Below are 14829 nucleotides of genomic sequence, written 5' to 3' on the forward strand. Positions count from 1 at the left end.
CCTCAGGCGTCATTTTTTCCCTTACAAAACATCATGGATCCCATCACAGCGGCAACAATTGTTAATTATACATGGATAGCTGAGTGTGGGCCAATCAGCAGCAATATTGTTTGTGTAGCCTACTGTTGTACTTTAGTTTGTTATATGAACAGAATGGTTTGCAACCACTTTTATTAAAGCCATTATACACTTTCGGTAAACAGTATTGTCCAAGTCCCACACTTCGTGTATCACAACTTATATATAAAACAACAAACCTGTGAAAATTTAGGCTTAATCGGTCATCGGAGTCGGGATAGAATAACGGGAAAACCCACTCTTGTTTCCGCGCGTTTCGCCGTGTCATGACATGTGTTCAAAATAAATCCGTAATTCTCGCTAACGAGAATTTATATTGTTTTACTGATTTCTCAAAAAGTAAAGCATTTCATGGACTAATATTTCAAGAGAAGTCTTTCACCATTACCTTCTGTAAACCCTGTAAATTATTTGTAAATCTGTGAACTTTTATTTTTGTTTCTGTACCGAAAGGGTCCAATGGCTTTAAAGCATCAAAGATGATGTTCATTCACAGGTTGGCTGGCCAACAGGTTTACTTTACAATGATCTAAATACTGGACATAACTGTCACATGTCACATATTGTACAGCCGGACGCAGACTCACGTTCCAACAGAAACTTACACTAACAGGGAATGTATAAAACCATTTGATTGTTTTAATTGTAATAATAAAACTAAGTGATGCATTTATAAGTATTATATATTTATTTGGTCCCTGCCAAAATTGAACAGCCTAAAGAATGACGGAGAATAAAGAATGACGGATGGCGAAAGAATCCATCGCAAGTTATGATTAAATTTTTAAAATTACACACTTACTAATTGATAATATTAAAATCGACATATGAAGTTCAAAAATTTTAATCATTAGTTTGTGATTAGGCCTATCTGTTTTGTAAGGGGAAAAAATGACGCAAACCCTTGGCCATGTTAGTCACTGCTGCCCCATGGTATGCTGGAATCTTCCCATGCAGTATTGTGAAATAATAGTGTCAGCCTATTGATCTCTGATTATGATGCTTGCAAGTAACATGTCAAAGGTTTGGAATCAGGATTATACAATGAATGCTAGAAGTCTTTGTCCCTCTTAGTAAGGGGGAAACAGAATGTCCATTGCTAGGTGAAGGCATGCACTCAAGGATTTCACAATGGATGTTCAAGGGTAATAGTAGGTCAACTGATAGCTTAGCGAAAAGAGGAAGTTCTGAATTGTTTCCAAACATCAATATGGACCTTATTCAATTTGGAAAAATCATTTGTTGTAATTAATACTGTACACATCATAGGCCTACACATACAGCCTCAAGTGGACACTAGAAAATCCAGTTGTGTTTTCTAAACAGAGTCACACTGATCATGGAGGTAGAAATAGTTTCTAGCTGGTTGTGCACCGATCAAATAGTCCTAACAACAAGTGAGCCAAAATGCACACACAGTACATGTACCTGTTGTAGCATGTCAACTGATTGAATGATCCTCTAAAGATATTTGTTGTTTTGCTATGGTGCTATTATCCTTGCTTTAAGAATGAATACTTGATTATGAGATGAAAATCTGTCATGATGGTTGGTTTAATGTGACCAAACATTCTCTAACTTTGGTGACTGCAGTAAGTTGTGATACATAAGTATGAGTAGATGGAACAGAAACTAAACCAAATTCTTAGAAAAATATTTTTATTTGAAAATTGTTGTTTGCTTATTTAATTGTTAACTGATCAATATTTCACTTCAAACTGCACTATTTAAAAGGACAGAATCAGAATTGATTGACACAATTGATGTCATAAATATTGTGAATGTCAGACATGGCAAGATTGTATAAAATGAATGACCTAAATGTAGCCCGGACTAACTAACATGCATAGTGCAGATAATGTACTCATCTACATGTTAAATGTAAATTTACATCAGAGATCTGATGTGTTATTACTCTACACCAAGTATGTGTGTTTAGCTATGGTTTAGCAATGTATACTGAAAACGCCCGTGCTAGCATTTTAATGCAATTACTTTAAGAAGGTTTATTGGTGCAGGATAAAAACACATTAATTCTTGGTCATGTTGGTGGTCTCGAGAGTATTAAGACAACGGCAATGGCAAAGATGGGGTTTGTATCCTACCCAATAATGTATGACTGGAAATTTTCACAGGGTTTTGAAAATAGGCAGTGCTTTACACCGGTGTCAGGACAGTGCAAGGAGACAACTACACATTATGCAGGCATGCAACTCTTCCGCGTTTCCGCGCAATTCCGTGTTTTTTTTCTAGGGTACCATTGTGGGTATCATGTCCCGTGGCGTTTCCGCTGCCGCGCTCCGCACTTGCGTTGTGCCTTTGAATTTTTTTTTGTTCAACGGGCAGTTGCATGCCTGATTATGTATGCATGCCACTGAAGGACTGTGTTGCTTCAGCTTTACAATATTTTTTTAGTGTTACATGAAATTGTTGCCATCTTTGTATTACATTTACAATCAATTCAATTTACCACAACAACAGTGTGTAATACTGTTCATTAGCCTTTTTGTCAAGGCCTTTGCATGACTTGGAGATCCCAAGCGACTTGAACGGGAGAACATTCACGCAAGTTGTTTGTGTTTATTAAAATCTCAATTGTTGCTACCCAAAGAAGCAAAATTATAAACCAGTCAGAAGCTACAGGGGTCAGCATACATTTAACAAATTATGCAAATTGAAAAATATACAAAGTGATTGGTTTGAAATTTGGTATACGTACTAAAAAAAAGTAATTGTGTTTTCTTTTTTTAGAGAAGTTTTCATAATCTTGGTTGTGATCCCTGGCTAAACAGCCGTTCAAGTTTGAATGACTTTCAAGTTCTGACTGGCGTCCCCGAACAAATTACAACGTACACGTATATAGGGAGACCTCAAACATCTACAGTGTAGTCTAAATAATACGCATTGATCCAGAGGTTGCAGACTCAGCAGGTCCTGCTAAACGTAAAAACAAATTCAGACCCAAAGTTGTTTAAATACTTTACTCAGTCAGTTTGATATCCCATCATAAAAGCTGCAAGATTGAAAACATATTGACAGTTTTTATGTACTACATAAAGTACTAAGGTAAAAATTAATATAGATTTACTTTGGTGTTTCTTTTTTTTTAGTCAGCAGTTTAAAAAAAATTGCACAGTATGGAATGTTGCAATGTTTTCCAAACTCATTTTTTGTTTTACTGTGGTGCACCATACGTCAGGTTGGGTGCAATTGACTATTACATGTAATTGTGTAAGTTTCAAACTTTCACCAAACACTCAAATGAATGGAGAACATGTTGATGTCTTTTTGTTTGCTGTGTGCATTTTTAGGATTTTGAATACAGTTTGGCACAAGAGGAGAGCATATTGGTTGCAGATATTTTTGCAAGGCTGCTTCGCTTCTCACTCCAACGTACAGATATTCAGTAAGTACATGTACGTCTAACACCTCCTTTGTATTCCTTTAGTTTGGTAGGCACATTGCATCTTGCAAAATGACCATGATTGATAGTGCACATGTTACATTCAAGAACAACTTTCTAATACCAAGATTCAAATTGTTGTCCGAATTGCTCTGGAAACCTTATTTAGGCCTAGTAGTGTTTTTAAATTATACAAATTAAGTGCAAATTGTTTTGTATTGAAATGAAAGAAGTGCGGGTAGAACCATACCTTTACTGCTGAAACTATCGGGACACAGAAAATTATGTCACATGCATGTAAGGTCTAGTGTTTAAACAATCTGGCCAAGTTCTTTTCTTTAGATTATTTAGCATTTGCTGTTAGCCATTAATAATGGTGCATTGTTTTGAGAATACATACTCTGTGGGATTTTAGAGTAGGTGTGTTTGTTCCATGGCTGCTGACCAATCAGCAGCAAGATATTCAAGATCCTTCACCCTTGAGGATTACAATAACATGACATAAATGTCCATTACATTCAGCACACTCCGCTTGCTGACTGTGATTATTGATTTGGCCAAATGTTGACATGGTTGATGTAGGAACTCCTTGTGATGGCCTCCAGTCAAAGTGCCCTTTCCCTCTTTTCATTGCCCTTCAAGCCAGCTCATTATACTCCCTATACTTTTTATAAGTCTTTTATTGACAGGAGCAGCTCTTGTGCATTCAACAGTGCACATCAATGTTCCATTTAGCCAATAGAACAAGTGCACCCTAAATACAAGTAGCTTAATTTCATAAAGGGAATTTCTATCCTCTAATGCTCCAAAACAAGAACAAATTCTGCTCTGCAAATATAATTAGGGTTATTACTGGAATCTTACGAAGTAAAATGCGTATCATTACACAGTCCACACACACACTGTATACATGTACATGTACATGTACCATGGAAATGATGTATACACATTGTACCGTGTGCACAGTTCATCAGCCACGTAACAAATACCTTCCTCTATGTAAATGCAAACCATACTGTTAGTATGAGCATGTTGTGAGTAATAGTTAGTCTGAAGACAGCTTCCTTTACTGATCATACTGCAACCCTGGATACTTAGTGCACACCACACAATGCACTGCATACTGTAACCAACTCCATACTGCTTGTCAATGGCCTTTAAGTATCTTAAACACATGTATTGGATTTACATTGGCCTTTTTTCATGTGCTATAATGTGCCTTCACAGGTGATCTTGTGTTTGACACCAATTCTCCCTAGTGATGGGTTACAAGCATGTCACATAATACATTTTATTTTTTACTAATGTTTACTATTTTTACTGCCATACTCATAGCAACAAACTTCTTTCAAACCATAGAGATCCTTTTCATTTGATTGGTTGAACATGCATCACATGTCCTACGTACATTATTTTGCCATGGTATTACTGCTGTAGTACATGTACATGTAGAGCGTCTACATATCTAAAATGAATCCTTCCTCTCCTGTTTGTCTAACTAAACAAGGTCTTGTCACGATGGACAAAACTTGCTGAAACCCGGCTTTCCATTTCACTTGGCGTCACCTTGTGAAATGGCAGACCTTCGTTTATAGAAATAGAAGGAGCTCTTTTTATCGCTCTCCTGAGAATACTCAGGAGCTCATTTGAGCTCCTAAAAAATCACTCTTCTTAGATTGTCCAGGAGCTCAATTTGTTTGACTAGCATACTCAGTTTATGATTACTAAAATGGTCAGGTCAGATCGGACGTACACAAATAAAATTTACAGACAAATAAAATAAAACAACCCCCATCCCACTCCCGTGTGACAAAATACCGCACGATTTTAAGGTTTTATGTTTCCTTTTTTCTAAAATGTTTTCACATTTGATATAAAGCATTAAAAAATACACATTTTCTTACGAGAAAATACGTCGTTGATCCATGGTTGATCTAGTAGTAGTTCTAGTATTGCACAGACGACGTATACAGTAGCATGTGTGTGTACGCCGTGTAGTAATATAATGTACCCGGCTGCGAGTTCGTAAAGCTAGCAATCTGTTAATTGCGTTGCTCAATCTCGAGATTGCACAACAGATGTTCATTGAGCTACGTACGCCGACGGTATGCGCTTCGCCCTCACATTTGCGCCGCCTGGAAATGCGTTAAAACTCGCACGTGACACGTCGAGTCTTGTCTCAATGCGTTTATTGCTGGTTCGTGTAGATTTTACCAATAGAGGGCGTTTAATATCACACTAGTGCATCGTTCCACAGCGACCTCTAGCGTTCAATGTTTCTTTTTTTATTGTCGCATGCAAAGTAACAACGACTGGCGTGTATTCTGCTTTTGTGTTATAAATAAAATACACCTTAATGATCGAGGAGGAGCACTGTCAATCGCGCACCTAAAGACAGCCCCAGGAGCGCGGTAGGAGCGCGAGCACGATCGCGCTCCTCAAAAACGAAGGTCTGAAATGGTATAGTCCAGATTTCACCTCACCATGCATATTCTGTGACAATGCACTCACATTTTTTTCATTTTGTTCACATGCATCTACTGTGCATGTAATAGGCCTATTTGCACAACATCCAAACACATGTAGCAACAAGTGCTAATTACCCATAGCAATATGTGGTTCCTTGTATCGTGTACAATGTACAATGTACAATGTACAATGTACAATGTACATGTATGTCTAGGGAGAATCTTTGTATTGGGTGCTACACAATTCACTACATTTGCTCATGCTCTATGGTTATTGTATTGCTATGACTCCCTCGGAGTGTTCTTTTCCCGAGGCAATACTGAGACGGGGATCACCATGCAGTTATTTTGTTAACCAAAGCAATACGCAGCAGTCGGTTTGCTCAACTGTATGTAAATGTCTTAGAGAATTAACATTTTGACTTCTGTCTTAAAGAGGGCCCCAAGGTTACATTGTAGCATTCAGTTTGTGGTGCACTCATTTCCCGATAGATCTAATGGAAGTGGAAAAAAAGGTTACAAGTCTCCCACCCATCATGTAAAATGGCATTATGATTATCATTCCAGTGAGAATTTTATTAGCAACTACGTCAGTTGAGGACATTTTTGTAGTTCATTTGATGAAATTAAATCGAAGAGGCACTGATTTTAACTTTTGACTTGTGTACAAATTCCTCTTGGAACTGATGAATGTATTGAGAAACCTCAATGCATCATGTTCCAAGTTTTCCTCGGAAAGAGTTAAAGGCACTGGCACTTTTGGTAATTGTCAAAGACCAGTACATGTATTCTCACTTGATGTATCTCAACATAATGCATAAAATAACAAACCTGTGAAAATTTGAGTATTGCATTACACTGTGTAGTGTCATGTGCTTTCAGATGCATACGTAAGGCTTCAGCTGAAGTCTTTTATTGTTTGGGTGAGAAATTATGTTAGTCAGATTTTTGGCCCCAAACATTAAAAAATAGATTTTTTTTGAGTGAATGGTATTTCAAAGAGTATCACCCGAATGGTATTTCAAAGAGTATCACCCGCTCTAACGAAAAAAGTTTAACTTAAACTTTTACTGGTCAGGAACCATGACAAAAATTTCTTATAAAACACATAAGAATTGGTCACGTGATATATTGTAGGGATCTGACAAAAACTAATTTTGAGCACTTGATTTCACTGCTACTAATAATTGGCGGACTTTTTCGAGCAATGGCTCAAATTAAAGCTTGTAACTTTCTCGACCCCCATCAAAATACCTATTGAATTTTAAATCAAAATTTTGGTCAAATCGGCCAAAAATCTGACATAGCATCTTTAAAGGGCTACAATATACATTTGGTATGAAATAAATTACATTTTACACAATTTTTAGTAAGATTTAAAAAAAAAGATAGAGACTTAATATGTTTGTGCAGATTGCATTCTGAGCATTCTAATGCGGTCAACTCACTCACCGACAGTGTAGATCAACAGTGTTAGGTAATTAATAATAATATAAGGGGAATTTACACATTGTACAAACCGCTATACAGTAAACAGGACTTCATTAGCTGAATGGCTATTGATTTTTGGGTTGGTGTGTTGATATAATGTTCTCATACAGAATTCATTATGTTTGTACACAAACATGTTCATGTATGACACATTATTTGCATGGTACTACAGGTACAGATGTATTATGTAAAGTCTTATCTTATTTTGTAGGCCTGTACTCATCTTACATTGTACATGTCATTGTGAAAATACTTGAAAATGAACATGGAACATGTTTGCTTGTACAATGTAAATGTAATTGAACAATGCATGCTAACAAGGCATGCTAACAAGGCATGCTAACAAGGCATGCTAACAAGGCATGCTAACAAGGCATGCTAACAAGGCATGCTAACAAGGCATGCTAACAAGGCATGCTAACAAGGCATGCTGTATAATTATTGTTCACATTGAGAGCAATTTTTAAAAATTATAATATTGACATGGGCGATTCCATGGTCAGTCGCATTACACTTTTTAGTGTCATTTCTTGATCTTGGTGCTAGTAGTTCTATGTGAGATATTATTTCCACTAAGTTTATAGACTGATTTGTACTTGACACCCAAGACTTTGAAGTGATGATATTAAAAATGTTTTGTAAAAAGCGGTTAGTCGCATTACACAAAAAGGACATGGTAAAAAATACACTTGTCTCAATTCAAAAGTTTCCTCAAACTAAAAAACTTGCAAAGGTTTTACTACATTTAGCACACATCTCTTATACATTAGTATCCAACAGGATACTTATAAATAGTCAGCACTTTGAACTTTTAGGTTTACGTGGCAAAACCATGGTTAGTCGCATTACGGTTAGTCGCATTACAGTTTGTCCGGCCACTTAAGCCAAGCCCAATGGAGCCCAAACTGAGTTCTTGTTCGGCAAAATTGGGTTCATTCCATAAACAAACAAAATAAATTAATTTCACTTGTTTTTACTAAAATAATAACGCCTTTTCTCTTAAAAAACATAGAAACAAAGCTGAAATGTGTATTTTTAGAAAAGCAAACTAACATTTTTCGGAAATATTATTATTTCCCATTTTACTGACCACATTTATTTTCAGAGTTGTGCATTCAACATAAAATGTTAAATATCTTGCCGAGTATGTAATTGAACAAAAACTAGACATTAGGTGTTTGTGAACAAACACAAAGCTGTTCCGTGTTCTTTTGCTTGGATTATGTGCTAAAATGACCAAGGAGTCTATAACTGAAAACAAGTTTGAAAATGTTGAATAGTGTCTTGAGTTATCGTGCCACTTCCGGTTGACCCGGAAGTAGAGGTCGACATGGGGTCACGGTAACCTAAGGCTAATCTCCAATGCCCAAGGAGTCTCTAACTGAAAAAAGTTTGAAAAATAGATATTGTCCCACGTTCGGGTTGACCCAGAAGTAGAGGTCAACTTGAGGTCACGGTTTTTTAAAATTAATCTCCAATCCCCAAGGAGTCTTAAACTACAAACAGTCTAAAAATGGGCCATTTACTTCTTGAGATAAGGTCCCACTTCCGGTTGACCCGGAAGTAGAGGTCAACTTGAGGTTACGGTTTTTCAAAATTAATCTCCATCCCCAAGGCGTTTATAACTACAAACAGTATATAAATCGGCCCTGTGCTTCTTAAGATATGGTCCTACTTCCGGTTGACCCAGAAGTAGAGGTCAACTTGAGGTCACGGTTTTTCAAAATTAATCTTCATTCCCCAAGGAGTTTATAACTACAAACAGTATATAAATCGGCCCTGTTCTTCTTGAGATATGGTCCCACTTCCGGTTGACCCGGAAGTAGAGGTCAACTTGAGGTCACGGTTTTTCAAAATTAATCTTCAGTCCCCAAGGAGTTTATAACTACAAACAGTAAATAAATCGGCCCTGTTCTTCTTGAGATATGGTCCCACTTCCGGTTGACCCGGAAGTAAAGGTCAACTTGAGGTCACGGTTTTCCAGAATTAATCTTTGGTCCCCAAGGAGTTTAGCACTGCAAACAGTATATAAATCGGCCATATACTTCTTGAGATATGGTCCCACTTCCGGTTGACCCAGAAGTAGAGGTCAACTTGAGGTCACGGTTTTTCAAAATTAATCTCCAATCCCCAAGGAGTCTTTAACTTCAAACAGGGTAAGAGTCGGCCGTGTACTTCTTGAGATATGGTGCTACAAAGATTTCCCAATTAAATATGCGAATGAGGGTCACGTGGTTAATTAATTAGGAATTTTAACATTTTTTTTTTACATTTCTTCAATTTGGTATTTAATAAACTCACTCTTTCGTATTATGGTTTGGGAGATTAGGTTTAAAGAAAAAAACATGTACAAATGGTATGGGTTTTAGGCAGAAACAAAGAATAATAATAATAATAAAAATAATAAAAATCTCGACGAAAACAATACCTGTTCCGACGGTAGGTCGGAACAGCTAATAAAATCGCAGATTTAAAATGACTTACATACATGTAAACATGTCCCTGAAAAATCAAAGTTTGGGTTATTGTTTAAGAGTGGTCTGTGAATTTAAAATGGCCTTGTTGGTTAACACAGGTTCCGCAATGCAACAAACAATTTGTTTCTTCTTTCTGAAGGAAAATGGTGGCAAGAGGACATCAGTTTTTTTTTTGCGTTTGTTTGCTCTTTTGGGAGATTTTTCTGTGCTCTTCTTGAATTCCTTGTATTAACATCATTCTGCTTTTTCAGCCTAGGCAATGGTACAACATGTACATATGTCCACAATTTGTGGAGTAAATTAGTTCCATTACTTCACTTTTCTACTCATAATTCTCAGAAATGTTTCTTTTCTTTATTTTGTTTCATATGTTAATATTAAGACTCTGTACAAATGATGAAACTAGTTACAGATAGGAGTGGCACATGTTATAGCTTGGAAAAATGCATTGTGGGTAGGGCATGAGTGGCATCTGCAGAGCCCCAGATAATATTGTCCTCTAGTAAGTCAAAACCAAGATATCAGCTTTGCTGACCTCTTAGCGTCCTCCTCTTGAAAAAAGATTTGGTTAGTCGCATTACATTGCATGGTTAGTCGCATTACCGGTTAGTCGCATTACACTTTTTGATGACTCGTTATTAAAATACACCAACTAGAGTGTTGATTTCTTTACTCATTTCAGACTTGGTAATAAGGGTAGAAGGATATTTTGAATTGCCATGAAGATAGTCAGTGGATTTTTCGTGCAATGGAAATAACTTCATCTCTCGGTTAGTCGCATTACACCCTGTTGAAGCTCCCACAAGTACACTCACATATTGCTTAAATGAGAAACACAAATTAAAATTCATTCTGGATTTTAAATAGTTGTACCTGCTGCTAATCACAACTATTAAAGTTTTGCTGGAAGAACCTTTGTGGGGGACAATATTTAACTTTGAAGAAATCACCTTAATGTGCTCACTTTTTAGGGTCTGTTCACAGCTTGTGCAAACATGAGCTGAATTTGTACAAAATGGTACAGAGTGTGTAAAAAAAGTTAATGTCTGTTTCCTTTCATATGTTAGCTATAACTTTCACGTGGAAAGAAAGTTGTGACACAAATTTTATTTGTTGGTGTCATTTCCATGTTTGCTTGGAATCGCCCACATTCATCATGTCACTGTAGTACTTGCGTGTTTTACATATGTGCTGTTTTTGTTGCATTATTGCCATTGCGCTAATTATGTATCTTAGTTTGTTTATATCGCCACATTTTACATGTTGTTCAATATTATATGACTGTACTAGTGTTGCCAATTGTGTTTTAAAAGACAGTGATTGATGCAATACTGTAACAGTAACAAATTAACACAGTGGAGTCACTTCAGTGGCTTCCACCCACAAAAACAACAATATGGGACTTTTGGGACGCTTGGTGGCAGCAGACTTACCAGGAAAAATCCATTGTCTCAGTAATGTGCGCATGCTGAGGACTACGTTAACAATGGAAATTGACCTGGTAAGTCTGCTGCCTCCTAGCGCTCCAAAGTCTCCTATTGGTTCTATATTATGTACATTGTACCTGTCTGATACATTCATGTCAAGATACAAACAATCACTCAAATCAACTTAGTTGTCATAGTCTTACATTACATGTGCCTCATTTTCCTAAGCTTTGTACACAGTACACACTATAGGCCTGAGTGTACAGATCATTGAGAAAGTACACGTACACATGTACATGTAATACCTCATAACATCCACTCAATGTGAAGCCAATACACAGTGTGCCTTGTTCCTTTTTAAATAAAAGTACAGTACAGTTAATAAAAGTGAAACTTCAGTCTATTGTTGCAACAAAATGGTTAATGACCTCAGGCTTTAAGCACCTTTTGACACAACACACAACTAAGGAATAAGAGCAGTCAGGTAGAAATAATTGACAAGAGAGAGGGAGGCAGAATGCAGTCACAAACAGCAAAGGGAAGTTAGACCTGATTTTTTCGGATTTTAAATGTCTTTTGCTGTAGTATTTGTCAATACCCCCACTACCTGCGCATTCAAAAGATAATAATACCACTGAAAATATAAACATGTGATCATTTAAATACCTCAATTATCTAAGAGGTTGTTGAGGTCTGTCAAGAATGCTGATGTTAGGAACTCAAAATCTTCTACCTTGATTTAGTTGAAAGGCATAGGCTGTCAAAATTGTGCATGATATCTTGCTAGGTACCTCTTAGTTTATTACAATGTATTACAATGTACAAATTTCTAGTGCGCCATGTCTGTCAATGATGACACTCCTGGCGCAAAAAACAAGAACTCTGCTAATACAAATAGCTTTCACTTTGCAAATATCAGGGTCCGCATTTCAGACTAACAAATAAGAAGATGCCACGTACGTACATTGTACAGTGTGTACATGTATACGTAGCTTGGATTATTGGCAATACAAGAGCGGTAACTAAATAATCCTGATCCCAGTGCTTTTACGGTTACTGTTGTTAATTTGTAAATATTTCTAAAATGATCGATTATGTACAAATAAGGTGTAGCAAGTGTCCCGTGATGTGGAAATTGAACCCCCCTTTTGAGGGCACTAACACATGATGACTACAGGCCTGATAATTACTACCTGAGTGACTAGTCGCACTTCAAATAGTTGCCATTTCAACACTTGTTGCAATCTACATGTGTACTCGTTATTTTCCAAGATGCATTTCACAGTATATTATTCGCCGCAGTTGCATGGTGGTAAAATTCATGCTTTTATGAAGTATGCACTGCAATGGACAACATTGCAATAAGCAACTCTTTTGATTTAAAAAAAATATAGGAGCAGATAATGACAATAATGGCCCAATTGCCATAAACATTTGCTTACCAAAATGGCACCTACATTGTGCCTTCTGTGGTTCTAATTGCCAGCGAGTGTGCCAAGCTTTGTTAATTAGTTATACATGATTATTCCATTATTCAAAAGATAGTTTTGCCCAAAATTTTTATTGTCAAATTGTTTCCTGAACAGGGAACAATTAGGGTGTCTCCAAAGTACGAGACACTTTACAATGTTGCCGTTCAGGAAACATTTATGTAATTGTTTTGACTCACAACTGTTGATGGTCTCTACATGTAGGTAACGATAATGCAATCATTTTGTTTTTTTGCTTAATGGATGACTGAATAACTTGGCAAAGCCCTTAAGGGGTGAGCTGGCAGACCAAAGATATGAGGCTATGAGTGCAGTATACATTGCAAACTACACACACTTGTGTTCATTATACATACATTGTGTACCCTTCAATCAATTGTCTTGTAATTATTTTGGTTGCAGAATATTCAACTGGGAGGGATATATTCAGCGCTTTGTTCAAGACAGGGCACCTCGCAGCAAAGACTTTTTGATTAAATTCCCTTACAGGGGGCTCAACCCAAGTGACAGGGTAAGTATATTTTGTAATGTCATGTTAAAAAAAAAGATTGTCTTTTTAATTCTTTTTATTTATCTTACGTGTGTACAGTTAATTTTTGTAAGTTTGATCATATTGTATACAGGGGGTGAGTTTTTTTGAAGTAAAGACCTCAAAGTCTAAGATCGAGTCCTCATCTTTCTATACAAAGACTGGGAACTTACCATGTTTACTGTTTAAGACTGTTTGAGACTGAAACGGAGACCTCATTGAAAAATGTCAACACTTTGTAAAACAAAAATTTGATAAAACTCCATCCAGGTTGAATGAACTTTTACAAAGTAACATGACGGTTGCTGTCTGTTTCAATCTGCTGTATAGCTCAAAATCTAAATGAAAACACCTTCATTCTAAGCTTCATGTTAGCAGTTTTTACTCTGAGTTGTTTCTGATTTCTTCTCAAGGTACTGCCTAAAACTCCTGCTGTTTTCACCCAAAGAATTATTTTAAAACCATCAAAAATTCCTGGAAAAGTAAAATCTCATGAGGAAAACCACTGCTGAATTGGTAGGGTGCAGAGGCCAGCTTTGCGTGAGATTTTTCAAAGCTCACCACCAATCCCCCCCCCCCCAGGGAAAAAAATTTGTCAGTTTAAGAAGGCCTTTCGAAATCGCCGCCCAACTTCCCCCCCCCCGTGTCAGATTATTTCCCCCAAAAATAAAAATAAAATTGACTAAAAATGATGTCCAAAATCCTCCGCTCACTTCTTCTGCCTGTTGTGTCTTCGCTAGTGGAGCGCATTTAACGAATTTGCTAAACAAATCGGGAAAAACTTGTGCGCAATAAGCAAATTTTAGCTGAACCTACTGGGAGCAATCTGGCGTGCGCATCTGCAAATTTGCGCTCTGTTTGTACGGCAGCAAGTTGATGATTCTGATCAACTGCGTGCAATCTGAAGATTGTGCAAACATTGTAGATTGCGTTTTTTGTACACAACAGCGCGATTTGGCAATGCATTGTCGTTAATTTTTTTTTTTTCCCAGTCTGGCCCCAATGCGTGAGAAAATGGTTGCTGTGCGTGTGAGCGTGAGACAGAGCCCAAATGCGTGAGTCTCACGCCTAATGCGTGAGACTTGGTAGGTCTGTCACCCTGATGGGGACAACCATTTACAAGGGTAATCAGGCTTTTGTCAACACTTCAAGAGGACAATGTTTTTTGCATTAAATATGGCTCAGCGTTTGAAGTGTTCACTTGTACTTCAGATAAATCCGTAGCTCTGCAGATTCAGGTTAGCATGAACAGAAATTTATATACTTTTTGCCTCATCCAATTCAACAAATAAAACGACTGTGATTGTGAGCCTTGCAAAGGCATCCATTTCACTTTCAAATGCAACACTTCATTCCATGCATAACGTTCTCCTGTGTTACTTGTTGGTTACATTATTTTGGGGGTAATGTTATGTAAGTCCCAAGTATGTAAAAGTAAAGTTGTGTATTTTACTTTTTAAACACAA

At 37.0% G+C, this 14829-nt stretch overlaps 1 protein-coding gene across 1 annotated transcript in view; it reads left to right on the plus strand.

Moving 5' to 3' along the window:
- LOC117299260 (B-cell CLL/lymphoma 9 protein-like) overlaps positions 1-14829 on the plus strand; it is a 41569-nt gene that overhangs the window by 2970 nt on the left and 23770 nt on the right. The window contains exons 3-4 of the mRNA XM_033782741.1: positions 3390-3484; positions 13237-13345. Coding sequence (XP_033638632.1) covers positions 3390-3484; positions 13237-13345 — 204 coding nt within the window. The remainder of the gene's footprint in view (positions 1-3389; positions 3485-13236; positions 13346-14829) is intronic.

The sequence above is a fragment of the Asterias rubens genome, chromosome 14 (assembly GCF_902459465.1).
Source record: "Asterias rubens chromosome 14, eAstRub1.3, whole genome shotgun sequence".
Classification (NCBI taxonomy): Eukaryota; Metazoa; Echinodermata; class Asteroidea; order Forcipulatida; family Asteriidae; genus Asterias; species Asterias rubens.